Source organism: Oreochromis aureus, linkage group 22, assembly GCF_013358895.1.
Source record: "Oreochromis aureus strain Israel breed Guangdong linkage group 22, ZZ_aureus, whole genome shotgun sequence".
NCBI classification, from domain to species: domain Eukaryota; kingdom Metazoa; phylum Chordata; class Actinopteri; order Cichliformes; family Cichlidae; genus Oreochromis; species Oreochromis aureus.
Genome location: NC_052962.1, coordinates 1,963,459 through 1,982,146, shown reverse-complemented (window position 1 = coordinate 1,982,146; position 18,688 = coordinate 1,963,459). Strand labels below are relative to the sequence as shown.

The following is an 18,688-nucleotide window of genomic DNA, read 5'->3' as shown; positions in this document are numbered from 1 at the left end:
TTGTAATTAACGTTTTTGCTTAAGTTAACTTTAAAATATTAAGTAAATTGAACCATTATTTAAAAACAAATAATTGTAATGGTGTAGGTTATATGTGCCAAGCATTTCAGCATTTCCTAATTAATATTTTATGTAGTTTGAACTTTTGGTTACTGTTGTTTTAACTTACATTTTCAATTGTATTTACTCAATTTTGTATGTTACTGTAACATCTTTAATTGTTCATAACAACTTATTCCATTTTAGTTGGATTTACTCAATTAATAAGGTGTATTTAAGAGATGTGATTGTTTTTGCATTTACTCATTATTTTTGAGTGTAAAAGTGTTGCACCAAAATATTTAAGTAATTATCAGTTTTAGTTCTTAGAGTGAACTCCCTGTACAACTCCTTCATCTAAAGCACGAGTACACACTGCAATAGTTGCACACTGTTACTGTTTGCACATCCTCTACAGAGAAATTAACAAAGTATATCATGATAAGAGGGCACCGCAATGTCACCAGCATATATTTAATTTGTGTAATATACTGGGATATTTATAATTAGAATTATTTGTATCTATCAGAGCTAGATTGTTATATTTTTCACTTTATTGTATTATTGAATTTAGTTTAGTTACTTGCTGTTCTTACTGTCTTGGAGCAGCTACTATATTTCCAGCTAGGGAAAAGAGTGAAAGAAAACTTCTTTCAGATTTGCCCAAGTGCATCTTGGTCTATGGTTTGTGTCACTTTTGTTTTACATTGGCTTTGCGTTTGGTTTCCTGTGTGCCATTAAATCACTGCAAGAACTCCTGTTATCTGGTCTGATGTCTGATGTCATTAGCTGTGTCAGGTCCCAAAGTCAAACGAACACTGCAGCATCACTGAGAGCTACAAACTGTCTAAAATCTTTCATCTTTAATAAAATGATCAGTGTTGCTGCTTTACCAGGTGTAACAATTAAGTTTAACATCCAGGCATCCATGAAAACAGGATTTATTACATTTAACGGAGTTAGAAGTTAGCAGGAAGTTAGCTCGCTAGCTTCCATCTAAATATGATATAATATTTATTATTGTGCTATCTACTGTACAATATAAAGCGCCTTGAGGCGACTTTTGTTTTCAACAGAAAAGAATTATTTGAGCAAAGAAGTTGAATTACTACTTCAAATTTTACTGGAGTATATTTTTAAACACAAGTATCTGTACTTCTGCATAAGTCAATAATATCTGTATTTTTGCCACCTCTGATTGTGGCAATCCTTTAATTTATGTGCTATATTCAGGAGCCTTTGTAAGAATCTGGTTTTTGTTTTTACATGTTAAATAAATTATTAATTATGTTGCAAAACTAACATATTTTGTCACATTTTGCAATTAAAAAGTAATCTGAGCACAATTACAATTTTATATCCAATATTCCTAATACACACTTTTAGGAATGTTGAATTTCAAATATTAATATTTAATCCACTTTCTTCAAAGAAAAACTTTAGCACTCCCTTTTTCCTCGTTTTTTGGCCTACAAATGTTTCCTAATTCCAAACATTACCGTTTTATTTTTTAAGTGTTGGCTATCTAACGCTTGATTTAAACTTCTTCAGGCATCGATGTTGGCTATTTTCAACTTGTTCTCACTCCCAAAGCGTAACATTTTATGCTAGGTGATGAATCGTCGGTATGTTACGCTTCCGGGAACCCAACACGTCCCTATACAGCGGTCCCTCGTTTATTGCGGGAGTTATGTTCTAAAAATAACCCGCGATAGGTGAAATCCGCGAAGTTGCCAACTTTATTTTTTACAATTATTATAGATATTTTCTCACTACACACTTTATACACTTTTCTCAGACAGGCATCGACATTTTCACACGTTTCTCTCTTGTTTAAACTCTCTCAAAGTTCAAACCTGCACAGAAAAACAAGTCCAGTATTATAGAATGAAACCAAAGGTCAAACCCTGTTTTCAGGTCCAGAACATGAATAGAGCAGCTGCCAGAGAATTCAACATTAATGAATCAATGGTACAGAAGTAGAAGAAGCAAGAAGTATGAGTTGAGTAAAGTTTGACTTATCTGACTGTTTTGTTTCGCTTAATGCGTCTTATAATCCGAAAATTACGCTAACTTCTATCTTCCTTTAGCATGTCCAGAAGACCAGCTTTTTGTGCGATGGTTAGCATCGTCCTCTGCCTTTTGGGAGCTACCGCAGGTACCTTTGATGGTGCAAAACGTTTCATCGACATTGTTGTTTGTTGGGGAGAAAACTTACAAACATACAGTACAGCACTGCAGAGTAACACTGCTAGGATCGAAGATTTATGTAAATCTGACAAGCTGAACACATTCTGTACTGTACAGGAGTTTGTACAGTGGTCTACATTGACAATGGTCTACAGCCAATCAGGACGCAGAACACAATGTGCTGTAAAAAAAAAAAAAAAAAAAAAAAAAAGCATGCAAAAAAAATCTGCGAAGCAGCGAGGTGAACCGCGTTATAGTGAGGGACCGCTGTATTACGAGATTGGAAAAATGACGAAACATAGGATCTGTTTGGAATGAATCTACACATGTACATTCGTTTTACTCAAATCCCTTTGGAAAACACTATCTAACGTTATTAAAGTGCTGGTTAAGGTTAGGGATAAGGTTAGGGTTAGGGCTGGAATACATGGCTAGAACGTCTATAGGTGTCATGGTCCGTGGCTCTGTGTCTGAGGAGTGTGTGGGATGCCCCGGTGGCCACACCTCCGGGCTGGGCCATCACCATCACACCTGTATCCCATTCCAGGCAATTGTCAGGAGGACCGTTTAACCCTGCGCTGACGGATGCTCCATGCCAGTCTGTTAGTCACCCCTCAGTGGTAACTAGGCTCCCCGCAAAGCTTTGTATATATCTAAGTGTTACATGAACTGTGTTAATTCTCCCTCCGTGTGCCCAGGTTACTATCCAGGGTTTGTGTCTGCCCCCTGCCTGTCCTCCTGCCTGCTCGGATCTCTAAGTGCACCATCCGTCCTCATCCCTGCCTCCTCGGATTCGCTTCCCACGGACACGCTTCCCCTCTTCTGAGCCCCACAGTCCGGCTCTCATCGTAAGCCAAATTACTATAGCCCTGTTTAGTTGTGTCCCTCAATCCAACTACTCACTAGTATTTTCTCCCCTTTCTGTTGCAGCCTCCCACGGTCCTGATTACGGCTTCCCTGTGTAATTTGTCTTCCCGGTTTCCTTCAGTTCTGCAATTTTGCTTCCTTGGTTGTTCCGGGTCACCTTTTGTTAAAACAATTAAGCGTATTGAGTCTGCTTTTGGATCCCGCTTGTGTGCATGAACTGTGGTTCATGACAATAGGGGGTTAGGGTTAGGGGACCGTCGTTCTACTGGATGTCATCCATAAACCGGCGCGTAGCATAGGAACACCTTTCGTGTTCCTATGGAATACCTTGGGACGTGACAAATCGTGGGTATATTACGCCTCGAGAGCGAGAATGGTCTGATATTTTAACTGAAACATGCAAGCTAAAAATCTTTCTTAGAATGTTATATCTTTGCTGCAGATTACCATTTGAGAAAAATTGTCTCTTTGACATAATGATAATCATTATCATACACTTACATTTTACTACACTACTAACTTTGAACTTGTTGGCTAAACAGACAAGAGTTATCTGTTTAGCCAAAGGTAATCCATCACTCACTGGCAAATGCTGCGAAAAAAAATACCATGAACCATTACATACCTTCTTTATTTTATTTTCTGTATTTCATGCCACAACTATGAAAGTCAATGCTAACATGGTGTGTTAATCTATTACACACTGCTCTTGTTGTGCAAGATCTGCAATATGGTATATTATATTTCATATATCGTATGGTTGATTCTGCTTTTTCTAGCTAGCACAAATCCACTAAACAGTAATAATCCTAAACTCTGAAAGTCCAAGCAAAGAGATGGAAAAAGAAGACATAAAAAGTAAAGAACTGTAAATATTCAGGCACTTAGAAAAACTCTCAAATCCTTGGCTACACTTTGCTTCATGACATTGTACGTGTATTTCACAGACTGATCCTGATCCCATCTTGTGGAGTAGGATATTGTCTTTTGAAGACAAGACCAACAAATTAAAGGGTTTTCAGGTATTTCACAAAACATCCACATTGCTATTTACATGTGATCCTAGCACTCAATAGCTACATATTCTCACATCATATTCCCTAAGTCAATTTTATAACCGCTACTGTACAACATGAATTGAACATTCAGAGAAAATACATCACTTGTTTGAAGGACAACTTAAAATTATTGTTTTGTGGAGAGAATATAATTTCTTGTACTTTTCCATATGTATCTTTTTTATCAGTACTGGTTTTCCATCTGGTTTCCATTAGCCTTCAATGCTAATGTGTTTCAATTAGCACAAAGTTATAAAACAAAAACAGAATCATCAGAATTATTTTTCTCCTCAGCCACTGATGGGAACATTACTGTATACTGTTACAGAAGAACAGTGATTAAGGTTAATTGTGTGTGCGTGTGTGTGTGTGTGTGTGGGGGGAGGAATTCTGAGACTGAAGGAAAGTAACACCACCAACAATTAGAGTCAACTGCAAATGACATTTAGTATAGTGCCTCCCTTTGCTCAGTACAGACATACAAAGATTTACTCTGATTGACAACAGCTAGGTATAACAATAGCAATAAACAAAGATGCCACAAACTGAAGGAACAAATGCACAGTACAATATAGCAACCTGTAGTCGTAGCATGTTTTTGACTTTCTAGGGAAAGAAGAAGCAGGAATTTGCCAATAGATACTCTAGTTGTCATCATGTGATCAACGTACTATCAGTAATATTCTGGAGGGGAAACTGGAACTCTTGTCTGATCTCTTCATGGCACCTTTGGCATGATTATAATCTGGAAAATGTAAAAACCTGAAGGACTTGAAGGACTGTATCCTCTAGGCCAAAGCCAGAGTTTATGTTTATGATTAGAGTAATAAAAAACAGAAATAATGATTTATAGAGGGCTTGGGATAGGAGTGAAGAGTAGAGTCAGTTACTGCACTAGTCAGATAACCTTCTGCTAACCCAGCTGCTTTCTATACTGAAGCTGAATGCAAGCAAACATAGATCTTCCACTTCTTTTTTTGTATAGAGATCTTGGTTTGGTACAAATTCCTTCAGAGTTCCTTACAGTTCCTGGATAAAATGAGGGAATTGTTCCATTCTGTTCCATTCTGGAAGAAATCCTAAGCTGTTAATTTGGTTGACTTCTGACTCTATGACTCAAACTTTGTCTCATGATCGAGTACTTCCATGAATAAAAGAAACTTCTACAGGGTCCATAGCCAAAGTCCCTCATATGTTGGTGTTACTTATCATATCCTACCCCTCAACATTAAGGGTTTTCAATTAAACTGCATTACCAAGCACATTACGTTTCCTGCTGTGGTAGCACTGAAGGCAAGAGTTCATATTTAAAACCAAATACTACACTGGATGTTATTACTTCCAGCCAACTCTGCCAAGTTTGTTGATATTTTTAAATGGTAAATGGCCTGCATTTGTATAGCGCTTTACTCAGTCTCTAAGGACCCCAAAGCACTTTACAGTACTTTTTAAGATCTACTTCTAACCATTAATATGCTAAAATATGAATCAAACGTCTTGAAACATTTGTTTAAAATCAGAAATATGTGTATAAATTCATAATGAACAACTCCAAAACTGAGAGAGATTATGAATCCTGTTCTTAAAAAGACTTAGAGCCCACTGATTGTGTCCTCCAGATTGTATAAAAGACAAGAAAGCTCTTTGAAAGTTGCAATATGATGTCAGGACACATTTAAAAATAAAGTCATAAAAAGCTGAGTGAGACAGCGTTTTCACATTTTCAGACAGCCTCTGTAGGAAGACATTCAAACATACATATGTTTCTGCCAAGCATAGCATGATGTGGATGTGATGGTCAATTTTCAACTTTGGGAAGTTCAATAAATGGCTGGATACAACCACACTGCAGCTTTCAAAGCCCCTGAAAATGCATTTATTTCAAACAACCACTTACTTAAAAGGTTTCAAGCTAAGAAAAATGTCAGTCGTGATTTAACAGTGTAAGAACCTAATGACGTTTGCTGGGTTGTTGTCACTCAAATCTAATCAGACCTAGATGAAGCAGATTAACAGCATTCCACTTTAAATATTCAAAATATTTAAATGAAACACTGACATCATCATAGATTGATTATTTACATATTTGAAGTTTTCAGTGGTTTTACTCTTTAATCAATAAATTTGCAATTTGTGAAAACACACACACACACACACACACATGGACATACCACAGATAGCTCCATCCTGTACAGGAGTTTAGTTTGTGCATTTTAAGCTGAAGTGATTTAAAATGTTTGATAAAAGATAATGAAGATTTTAATGTTGCCATACACAGAAACACCATGGAATATCTAATTGCTGCAGTGATAGGATAGACTGACATAAACACATTCGATCCAACACAAACACATTTGGAAAAAAAAGAGTAAATTCAAGACTTTGGACATATTTGCAGAAATGGATCATATTCATATTCCAAATTATCTTATTTTGGACTTTGACGTTTCTATGATAGCTTACCAAACAAACCTATGGACCTTCCCATTATTATCTGCAACCAGATAATGCCTAAATCAACAAGCACATTGCAAATGCAAAACATCAGATTTAGTGGTATTAAGCATGGTGTCTGACTATATGCTGGACAAGTCATTGTTTGGTGGTTTTTATTATTGCAGGGTCTTAACCTTACAATATAAAGCGCATTGCGGCAACTGTTATTGTGGTTTGGTGCAATATAAGTAAAACTGAACTGAACTGGTTACCAGGAGAACGGTACTTGTCTGACTGCATTGTGCCAAGTGTAAAGTTTAGTGGAGGGGGGATTATGGTGTGCTATTGTTTTTCAGGAGCTGGGCTCTGCTCCTTAGCCCCAGTGAAACAAACTCTTAATGTTTCTGCATAACAAGATGTTTTGGATAGATTCTTGCTCACTTTGTGGGAACAGTTTGGGGATGTTCCCTACATTTTCCAGCATGTCTGTGCATCAATGCACAAAGCAAGCTCCCTAAAAACATGGATGAGAGCATTTGGTGTGGAAGAACTTGAGTGGTCTGCACAGAATTCTGACCTCAACTCAACAGAACACCTTTGACGAAATAAATCCAGCATCACTGTATAGGCTAACCAAAGCACTTTTCGAAAAATCTTTCAAAAACTCCCATAAACACACTCCTAACCCTCGTGGAAAGCCTTCCCAGAAGAGTTGAAGGTGTTATAGCTGCAACATGTGGGCCGACATCACATTAAACTCTATGGATTAAAAATGGGATGTCACTCAAGTTCATGTGCTTGTGAAAGTGAACCAGTAATTTTAGCAATATGGTGTATTTTAATAGCACTTTCTAGCTTTTAAACACCTTGGTTTTTTTAGATTATTTGATTTTTAGCCATGTTGTTATGGTACCACATATGACTTTATAGGCTTTTAATGTAATGCCTCAATGCCTGACCTGTGCAGTTTATCATGGCAGCACATCGCTAAAACCATAATAAAATAGCTTGTTATAACAAGATACTTTTATGACATAAAAACGTATTATTTGTGCAATTACTTTTTCTACACAAGGGGGTAGTTTTAAAAATGGTTAGTAAGCTTTTCATAATAAACTTGTAAATAAAATTAAAAAGCCACACTATTGGCTACATTTAATGTAATATCCCAATTATAACCCTACATTTGAAAAGACCTTGGTGTATTGTAGCTACAAAAACCTACAATTTAAGATTGTCAGCAATCTAGACAGATAGATAAATCAACAGATAGAGGGCAAATTAAATAGACAAATGGGAAAAACAGTGTGTCATGTCTTACAAATAATTTTGCTTTTTTCAGATGTTCCACTCTACAAAAGTCATTATCATTTAAATATTTAAACCTGAGATTCTAATTTTTCAAGACTTTCTTTGTACTGTAAAAACCAAAATGTTGGTGTGGCCTTCCTCCTGTCATCTTAGTCATGAGAAAAACACTATCAAAGACAGACAATCAAAATACATTTTGATGCTCATATTACATAAAAGTTTGGTATGGTAAATGCTATAAATGTAGGTCCTGTTCCATAAACATTTTGGTGTTCACCGGGTTTCTGCTGAACACAGTCACGGGGCCACTGCTGTCAGACAACAGTGCTTATGTCGTCAGTCTCGTCTGCTTTTTTCGGCTTACTGGGGAGAGACTTGAGGTACTCCAGATGGCGTCGCGCGTCCTCCTGGTTCTGACGTACATAATACACCACATATGAAATGACCATAGCAAACCAACCGAACATGGTTACGAGCATAGCATAATCTGTGGTCCGTTTTGCCAAGTTACAGAGATCTATGTCAACCGCCAAGAATGGCTGTCCCTCCTGGTCGTGGAGCTCCGAGCTTCTGCAGAGAACCCGGGCAGCAGCCTCATGGTTATGGGCCATTCCTCCAATAGCCTGCTGAAGGGCACAGTCACAATGCCAGGGGTTATCGTTCACAATAATCCGGGCCTTCAGTCGAGCAAAGGCATCCTTGTGTACGCTAGTGATGCGATTGTGGGAAAGGTCCAGCACCTGTAAAGTTGCCTCTATGCCAGTGAAGGCACCTTCCCCTAAAGTCTCCACTGCATTGTAAGAAAGGTTTAGCTCCCTCAAAAACCTAAGTCCATGGAAGGCGAGATCAGGCACGCTGCCGATCTGGTTGTGGTCCAGTCTCAGCAAGACAGTGTCAACTGGTAGACTGGGAGGAATCTCTTTGAGGCGGGACTGACTGCAGGTAACATTGAAGCCATGGAGGTGGGAATCGCGTTGGCATATGCAGCCCTTTGGACACATGCTGGCCGAGGGAAAGCACAAGGCCATTAGGACAAGGCTCTGAAGGAGCAGGCACATGGGGATGGAGCGCGACAGCCACAAGTCCAGCAGAGTCATGCTGACCGACTGTCAGCAGCATCCCGCCTCGGGCCACAGCACCACCACTGGTCGCTTACACACATTGCATAGTAGCGACTGGCTTTCGCAATTTACCCACTGAAGATATGGAAGCATGAACAGATGTTATCATACTGCGTTGTGGCCTGGAATGAGATAAGAGAGAGTCAGTTAAACATATCTGCTAAAAATATAGTATAGTCAAAGGTTCATCATTTAAGTGATCTTAAATGTGGCAGGTGAAATTTCATGAAAGTAGAATTCATGATAGATGATCAAATATAATCAATAATCAAAATTATACAATTGAATCCAAATACGTTTTCTACCAGTGAAAGCTGCCAAAGAGAATGAATATCCAGAGCCTGACCTTACCAACAGCATCATCAGAATAAAAGTGCTTCTGAAAGACTAAAAGTAAAACCTTTTATGCTGGATTAGTGCATAATCATAAAATGTATGATTGATCTGTTTAGCAGTAATATGATGAAATAATAGTGCAAGCATTATCTTACTCTTGTAAATAGAATCAAAATTTAACACAAGTAGAGATAAAAAGATGAATGCTGAATAATTCTGAGGCTTATCATACCATCTGTTAAGTATAACACAATGCTGGATACCCAAACAGGATACGCAAAAGTGGGTGTGCATATGGGCAATGTTTTATTTTAGTGATGCTGCACACAATTTCAGTCTCAGAAGATGACACAATGGAAGCCACAGGGCCTGAAAGTGAATGTCAGACAAGATCAGGCTGTCAGTGTGCATGACCCACAGGCTAAATGTCAGTTAGAAGACAAAGAGGAATCCTGGAGGAAGTTCGATGAATCGCTAGAGAGTGTCTCCAGGGCGGAGAGGCTGGTAACTGGAGGTGACTTCAGTGGACATGTAGGTCGAGGGAACAGAGGTGACAAGTATATATGTATTAAGGAGAGGCATGCAGAAGGACAGATGGTGGATTTTGCCAAAAGGACAGAAATGGCCGTGGTGACCATGTAGTCTACTTCAAGAAAAAGCAACATAGAGTGAGGTATAAGAGTAGAAGAAGGTAGACTATATCTTATGCAGAAGGTGCAATCTGAAAAGGACAGGAGATTATAAAATGTAGAAAGGATTGTAGATTGTAGGATGACTCTGGAAATCAAAATGTTCAAGGTTCAAGGTTCAAGGTTCTTTATTTGTCACATGCATAGTTATACAAGTATAACACACAGTGAAATGTATCCTGACACGATCCTCGACATGTGCAAAAACATGGGGGGGGGGTAGAGGGATAACATTATAAATATATATATAGTATATACATTGGGTGAATGTGCAGTAGAAGCAGCAGCAGGTGAATTCTGTACATTAATATGAATAGACATCTGACTATTTTACAGAATGGACAATATAAACATATTTAAAGTTAAAGGAAGTTAAAGGAATTGAGTGTCTGGAGGAGAGTCTCAGTCAATTATAGATGACGTGAGATGTGTGTGTGTGTGTGGGGGGGTGTTGGTTTAGGGCCCGGATGGCTTGAGGATAGAAGCTCTTCTTGAGTCTCTCTGTCCTTGCCCGGATGATGCGGAACGTTCTACCAGATTGTAGAAGTTGGAACAGTTTGTTGCCAGGATGGGACGGGTCCTTCAGTATCTGCGTTGCTCTAGTCCGGCATCTCCTGGTGTAGGTGTCCTGAAGTGGGGAGAGCAATCCTGCAGCAGCGTTCTGCTGTACGGATCACTCTCTGGAGAGCTTTTTGGTCCTTCACACAGCTGTTCCCGAACCACGCTGTCATGTTCTGTGTGAGGATACTCTCCACAGCGCCTGTATAGAAGATCCTGAGGATCTTTGGAGAGACCCTGAACTTCCTTAGTTGTCGGAGGTGATACAGGCGCTGCCTAGCCTTCTTGGTCTGGACCTGAATGTGGGCAGCCATGTCAGGTCTGAGGAGATGTGGACACCAAGATATTTGAAGGACTGCACCCTCTCCACTGGAGCTCCATTGATGAAAATGGGTTTGTAGTCTCTGTGCTGACTCCTTCTGAAGTCCACCACCAGCTCCTTGGTCTTGCTGACGCTCAGCTGGAGGTGGTTGTCCTGGCACCATGATGCCAAATTCTTCACTTCGTCCATGTAGGCCGCCTCATCGCTGTTGGAGATGGCACCCAACACCACTGTGTCGTCAGCAAACTTCACAATGGTGTTGGAGCCGTGGGTGGCCACACAGTCCGAAGTGTAGAGGGAGTAGAGCAGTGGCGAGAGGACACACCCCTGTGGTGCTCCTGTGTTGATGGTGATGCTGTCGGAGACACACCCACCCACCCTCACCACCTGAGTTCTGCCGGTGAGGAAGTCCAACACCCATGCACACAGACGGCTGTTGAGTCCCAGGTCCCTCAGCTTTGTGAACAGTCTGCTGGGCACTATTGTGTTAAACGCTGAACTGTAATCAACAAACAGCATTCTCACATAGTTACCCTGTTTCTTGTCCACGTGGCTGAGGGTGGTGTGCAGGACATGGGCGATGGCGTCTTCAGTGGATCTGTTGGGTCGGTAGGCGAACTGGAGGGGATCTGTGGAGTCTGGGATGGAGGAGGAGATGATGTTCTTCAGTGTGGAAGTAAGTGAAGGCAGAGGCAATGATGAAATGGTGAAAGCTGGAGTTGAGACAGGTTCTGTGTGGTAGAGAAGAATTACCAGGTGACTGTGAAAATACAGCTGCAGTAGTGAGGGAGACTGCCAAGAAGGTGTTTGGTGTATTCACTGGAAAATATTCAAAGAGTTTAGTAATGAACACATCTGATAGCCAGGGAGACGAAAACACACGAAAACAGCAAACTTTATGGGAAACTATGCATAACGCAAAGAGAGAGCTGGCAAAGCAGCAGATGGCCCCGCCCCTCCCTGAGCCTGGTTCTGCCGGAGGTTTCTTCCTGTTAAAAGGGAGTTTTTCCTTCCCACTGTCGCCAAAGTGCTTGCTCATAGGGGGTCATATGATTGTTGGGTTTTTCTCTGTATCTATTATTGTAGGGTCTACCTTGCAATATAAAGCGCCTTGAGGCGACTGTTGTTGTGATTTGGCGCTGTGTAAATAAAATTGAATTGAACTGAATTGAATTGAAAGACTGAAGCAGTACTTTGAGGAGCTGCTGCATAAAGAATATTAGAGAGGGGAATGGTAGTGAATCAGGAAACACAGCAAGCTACGAAGATGATGAAGATAGAAAAGGTTTGGTCTAGATGACATTCACTATATTGCCAAAAGTACTTACTCACTCATCAGGTGTTCCAATCAATTCCATTCAAATCAGTTCAATTCAATTTTATTTATACAGCACCACATCACAACAACAGTTACCTCAAGGCGCTTATTTTAAAGTAAAAACCCTACAATAATACAAAGAAAACAAAGAAAAACCCAACAATCATGTGACCCCCTATGAGCAAGCACTTTGGCGACAGTGGGAAGGAAAAACTCCCTTTTAACAGGAAGAAACCTCCGGCAGAACCAGGCTCAGGGAGGGGCGGGGCCATCTGCTGTGATTGGTTGGGATAAGTTGAGCAAAACAGAACAAGGACATGCTGTAGAAGAGAGCCAGAGATTAGTAACAACTAATAATTACAGGCAGAGTGGTCTACAAACACTGTAAGTGAAAAAAGTGAGTGAAGAAGAAGAAGCACCCAGTGCATCATGGGAATCCAAACTGGAAGCTGGTTCCACAGAAGAGGGGCCTGAAAACTGAAGGCTCTGCCTCCCATTCTACTTTTAAATACTCTAGGAACAACAAGTTCTCATTAGAAGTGCTCTAATAGGGTGATATGATATGGCATATATGGTATCATGAATTTTAGCCTTTCTATAAAATACTGATATTTGCTTGCAGCACACAGAATAGAGGTTATGCTCACCGAACAGGCAAGACAGAAGACAGAAAGTGATCTAAGTGATCCATTCTGTTATAATTGATTACTTATGTTTGGAAATCAAAACATGAAACAATTAGTTACTCCACTGCTAATGTTCTGTTATAAAATGCAAAATCTCAATTTATACATTAAGTGTTGTTTCCTGCAAAATCCAGCAATTACTGCAATACAAATAGGCAGGCAGAAAGCACTCAACAACAATATGTATGTAAATGACACATGGACTGATTCTTATTTAGAGCTTTTCTGCTCTCCTGGAGCACTTAAGGTGCTTTATAAAACATGCCTCATTCATACAAACACTTTCTTCTTTTTATCTTCTGATTATGCATATTCATAGAGCAACTTGGGCTTAACATCCTGTCCAAGGATAGTTGACATGCAGGGATTTAACCATATATTTCTGGCTGAAATATGTTCTGCAAGTCAGTATTTTGACCTGAGCTACACATGTGAATGTGTATTTCTGCTGGCAATATGTGGTGCACTGTTGCTTTATGAGACCCGAAGCTTTGGCACTGTGCTGTAGACTATTAGTAATCCTCGCATTTACTCTTTCCCTAAAAATAAGAGTCACAATGATCACAGTCGTGCAGAATTTATGCTCGAACAGAGCGAGCGTGTTCACTGTCTGCACTACTGCAGAGCCTGTCCATCTGCCTGCAGTGAGCTCTGCTGTCAATTGAAGTATGTGCTACAACTGGTGTGTGGGCCTCTGTCGCGTGTTGTTGTTGGTCTGTGAGCCGCAAAGAAGAGCAAAGACAGCAAGTGAAAAGTGAAAAGTGTCACTGCAGCCACTGTCTGTGCTTTTCATGCTTTATTTTTTGATCACTGAAGTTGTTTTGCAGTTCTCTGGTGGTCTCCCTGCTTTATTCTGGCCCACTTATCACCAAAACAGGTAGGAGATTATTAACACGTCATTAGCATTCAACCCAGTCATAATGAGGACTATATAAACAGAGTCTGCCTCGGTTCGGTTGGTTGTAGTCTGCCTCCACAGACTACAACGTAGTCTGTGTACTTAAGAAGTTATTAACAACTCATATCTATTTTGTAATATTTCCCTATATCTTTTCTTGGGACTGTCCAATTAAATACATCATCATCATTATATGACCACTCAAGCTGAATGTAAGGAATAAAGCACACAAAGTTTATGGGAAACTGCAGAAACTGGCATCCTCACAGCTTTGCTGTTATTCAGCTGCCGTGCATCATTTGTACTGCACTGAAACTATTGTTGCCTCTTAATGATGATAATATTCTCCCCCCGTCTCTGCTTGTCTGTAAAACTTTCTTACTGAACGCCACTGATGTGCTTTGTACTAAATTTATTTTCCCATTTTTATGCAGTTCAGAGTATGTTACCATAACTCATGTTAAGACATCTGCAAATTTTGTGACATCATTTTGGGTTTATAACAATATGTAACTTTAAAAATATGCAAAGGTGATTTTTACATGATGTAACAACCTGACAAGTCAGAATGTACCTTTTTATTTTATTTAAGCTGTGCATAGCTGCATTCTTAAAAGTCTGTCATCAGCAGTGATGGGAATAACGGCATTAAAAGTAACAGCGTTACTAACGGCGTTACTTTTTTCAGTAACAAGTAATCTAACTAATTACTATTCCTATCGTTACAACGGCGTTACCATTACTAACAAGAAAATGCGGTGCGGTCGCATTACTATTTTTCAACAAACAGACGGTTGAAGCTGTGTTCAGCTTACCGCACCTTATATCAGTTGCACAGAAGTAGCTGTAAGTAATCTGGACGCTACAGCTTTAAGCAGCTGCGCGCGCTCCCGCGGGCGGCGATCACTTTCTGCCCGACAATCACTTTTTGGCACAACACCTGGAGCTAAGGGGGCAAAACAATCGCATGAGTGCTGCTGTTTGACTGAGGAAGAATAAAGTAGTCGTGGTAAGCCAATCACATGACCACTTTAAGATGACAAAGCAACAAGGTGATATATACCAGTTTTTAAATTGTGTTGATGGGCCAAGTAAAACCAGAGTCATAATAAACAATATATACGCGTGTTTTTCCTGAATAGTTTCATCACGTTTAACGTCTAAGGACAGCGCTAGCAAGCACTCTATGACCAAAAAATAAAAAAACAAAACAAAAAACACCTAGTCGTTCGTGTTGGTGGAAAAATGCACCATGTCGACCAATCAGAAATGATATGGCAACATGACATTTGGTTGTTTAGGAAGAGGGGGAAGTTTTAGGAGTGACGGCGAGAGAGAGAGAGAAGAAAGAAAGACAGCAGAAAAAGAGAGAGAGAGAGTTTTGAGATGTGAGAGATTTGTGACGTTTAGCATGTTTGGAGTGTGTAGTTAATGTGTTGTCTTGTGGATAGTTTTGTGTTGTGTGCCAGAACAATGAGGCAACTGCTGAATGTTACAGGTGCTACCAAAAAGCCACCAAAGGCAGATTACAGTGTAAACACTGTCTCCAGGTAGAAAACAGGAGGAGTGATACACCTGCTGCTGTCAGACCTGCAGGTATCAGGCTGTGATGTTCTCCTTTATAGTGGACAGAAAATATTTTTTTGGAGTGGCACAAATAGTTTGTGTGGCATCTTATTGAATGCAGAACAGCTGATTGTTCTGTAAATAGTTTGAAATGGTTATAAAAAAAAAAGGGTAAAAGGTAAATGGCTGCAAATAACTTTGTTGTTTTGATTTTATGTTTTTTTTCTGATTTTAGATCAATGTGTTAGTGGAGCACTCAGTGAACTCTACAAGATTATCAGTGATCTGTAAACAGCCCACCCTGACGGCTTCTTCATCGTCGCTGGGGATTTAAACAACGTCACACTTAAATTAGTTCTACCCAAATTTCATCAGAACATTTACTTTGCAACAAGAGGGGGCAACATGTTAGACCTTGTTTACACAAACATCCAGGATGCATACAGGGCTTCACCCCTCCCCCACATCGGACAATCGACCACATCTTCTCACCCCAGTCTACAGACCCATAAACAAACGGATCAGACCAACCTTCAGAGGGGTGAGAACATGGCCAGAGGGGGGCCATACCAGTTCTGCAAGATTGCTTTGAATGCACAGACTGGGATATGTTTAGAGAAGCTGCTATATACAGGGAGTGCAGAATTATTAGGCAAGTTGTATTTTTGAGGAATAATTTTATTATTGAACAACAACCATGTTCTCAATGAACCCAAAAAACTCATTAATATCAAAGCTGAATGTTTTTGGAAGTAGTTTTAGTTTGTTTTAGTTTTAGCTATTTTAGGGGATATCTGTGTGTGCAGGTGACTATTACTGTGCATAATTATTAGGCAACTTAACAAAAACAAATATATACCCATTTCAATTATTTATTTTACCAGTGAAACCAATATAACATCTCCACATTCACAAATATACATTTCTGACATTCAAAACAAAACAAAAACAAATCAGCGACCAATATAGCCACCTTTCTTTGCAAGGACACTCAAAAGCCTGCCATCCATGGATTCTGTCAGTGTTTTGATCTGTTCACCATCAACATTATTGCGTGCAGCAGCAACCACAGCCTCCCAGACACTGTTCAGAGAGGTGTACTGTTTTCCCTCCTTGTAAATCTTACATTTGATGATGGACCACAGGTTCTCAATGGGGTTCAGATCAGGTGAACAAGGAGGTCATGTCATTAGTTTTTCTTCTTTTATACCTTTTCTTGCCAGCCACGCTGTGGAGTACTTGGACGCGTGTGATGGAGCATTGTCCTGCATGAAAATCATGTTTTTCTTGAAGGATGCAGACTTCTTCCTGTACCACTGCTTGAAGAAGGTGTCTTCCAGAAACTGGCAGTAGGACTGGGAGTTGAGCTTGACTCCATCCTCAACCCGAAAAGGCCCCACAAGCTCATCTTTGATGATACCAGCCCAAACCAGTACTCCACCTCCACCTTGCTGGCGTCTGAGTGGGACTGGAGCTCTCTGCCCTTTACCAATCCAGCCACGGGCCCATCCATCTGGCCCATCAAGACTCACTCTCATTTCATCAGTCCATAAAACCTTAGAAAAATCAGTCTTGAGATATTTCTTGGCCCAGTCTTGATGTTTCAGCTTGTGTGTCTTGTTCAGTGGTGGTCGTCTTTCAGCCTTTCTTACCTTGGCCATGTCTCTGAGTATTGCACACCTTGTGCTTTTGGGCACTCCAGTGATGTTGCAGCTCTGAAATATGGCCAAACTGGTGGCAAGTGGCATCTTGGCAGCTGCACGCTTGACTTTTCTCAGTTCATGGGCAGTTATTTTGCGCCTTGGTTTTTCCACACGCTTCTTGCGACCCTGTTGACTATTTTGAATGAAACGCTTGATTGTTCGATGATCACGCTTCAGAAGCTTTGCAATTTTAAGACTGCTGCATCCCTCTGCAAGATATCTCACTATTTTTGACTTTTCTGAGCCTGTCAAGTCCTTCTTTTGACCCATTTTGCCAAAGGAAAGGAAGTTGCCTAATAATTATGCACACCTGATATAGGGTGTTGATGTCATTAGACCACACCCCTTCTCATTACAGAGATGCACATCACCTAATATGCTTAATTGGTAGTAGGCTTTCGAGCCTATACAGCTTGGAGTAAGACAACATGCATGAAGAGGATGATGTGGACAAAATACTCATTTGCCTAATAATTCTGCACTCCCTGTACACAGACACCATGGACCTGGAGGAGTACACAACCTCAGCAACCAGCTACATCAGCAAATGCATTGAGGATGTCACTGTCTCCAAGACCGTCATAACCTATGCAAACCATAAACCCTGGTTCTCTGCAAAGCTACGCAACCTGATGAAAATCAGAGATTCTGCCTTTAATTCCAACAATTGAGAAGCCTACACTACAGCCAGAGCAGACCTATCACGGGCCATCAAAGAGGCAAAGCGGGAGTATGCAGATAAGGGGCCTTTCTCAATATGCGTACTTGTGTGTACTTGTGTTCTTGTGTACTCGTGATACGTCATCAGTCGGAGACCAAGTACTGTTCCAATTCGAAGTACGCATCAAGCCGAGAACGCGAAAAAGTCCCGGATGTGTTCTCGCTCCGCCCGTTTTATCGAGCATGCATCGGTGGTGACTTGTGTGGACTTGGTACAGCTAAATATCCCAGAATGCATCTCGTCCAAACCTGAAACGCGGCAATGGCGGACGAGCGGGGCTGAAAACTTTTAAATATTACTCTTTCTGGGTCACAAAATAAACTTTTAAGTTATTTTCAAGCGAGAATGTAGCTGTGTAAGCTTCAAATATCTGCTCGATTTATCAAGATATCATATATTTCCAAACGCGCTCCGACGTTTTCGGAGACGTCTGTGACCCACCAGCTCCATAGCAGACAGCGAGGTCGAGGATTATTAGAGCCGGGGAGAACAGCGGACTCCCGGCACATCGTTTTGAACCCTCCCCCTCCCCCGCGGACTTCTCACTACTCAGGTTAAAGAAACCCCAGCAGCTGTCTACTGTATTGAGTGTCCACTATAATAAAAATAAAAGCGTTCTAACATCTCACCTGCTTGTTTTTATTAAGGTATGTACACGTATGTACTTGTACACTATTTTTATTAATAGAGGTTTCACTACCGAGGTTAAAAATGATATATAAGTCACTTAGATCACTTCTAAATGTTAATGTTTGGTTTATTTCAGTGTTTTATTTGTTCCTGAGTAAACCGGTTTGGCTGTGATTAAAGTTAAGCTTCATAACATGTTACTCACAGTTAAATTAAGAGGGGACGGCAGTAAAACCTCC

At 40.3% G+C, this 18,688-nt stretch overlaps 1 protein-coding gene across 4 annotated transcripts in view; it reads right to left on the bottom strand.

Moving 5' to 3' along the window:
- Nucleotides 1-3,741: 3,741 nt before the first annotated feature.
- lrrc3b (leucine rich repeat containing 3B) overlaps nt 3,742-18,688 on the bottom strand; it is a 36,660-nt gene continuing 21,713 nt past the window's right edge. For 2 of the 4 annotated variants that reach the window (XM_039605111.1, XM_039605110.1), the window contains exon 2: nt 3,742-9,144. In XM_039605111.1, coding sequence (XP_039461045.1) covers nt 8,216-8,998 — 783 coding nt within the window. In that variant the 5' untranslated portion in view covers nt 8,999-9,144 and the 3' untranslated portion in view covers nt 3,742-8,215. Of the gene's footprint in view, nt 9,145-11,460; nt 11,659-11,680; nt 11,822-18,688 lie in introns of those variants that run through there. The other 2 variants (XM_039605109.1, XM_039605108.1) reach the window with 2 other exon arrangements.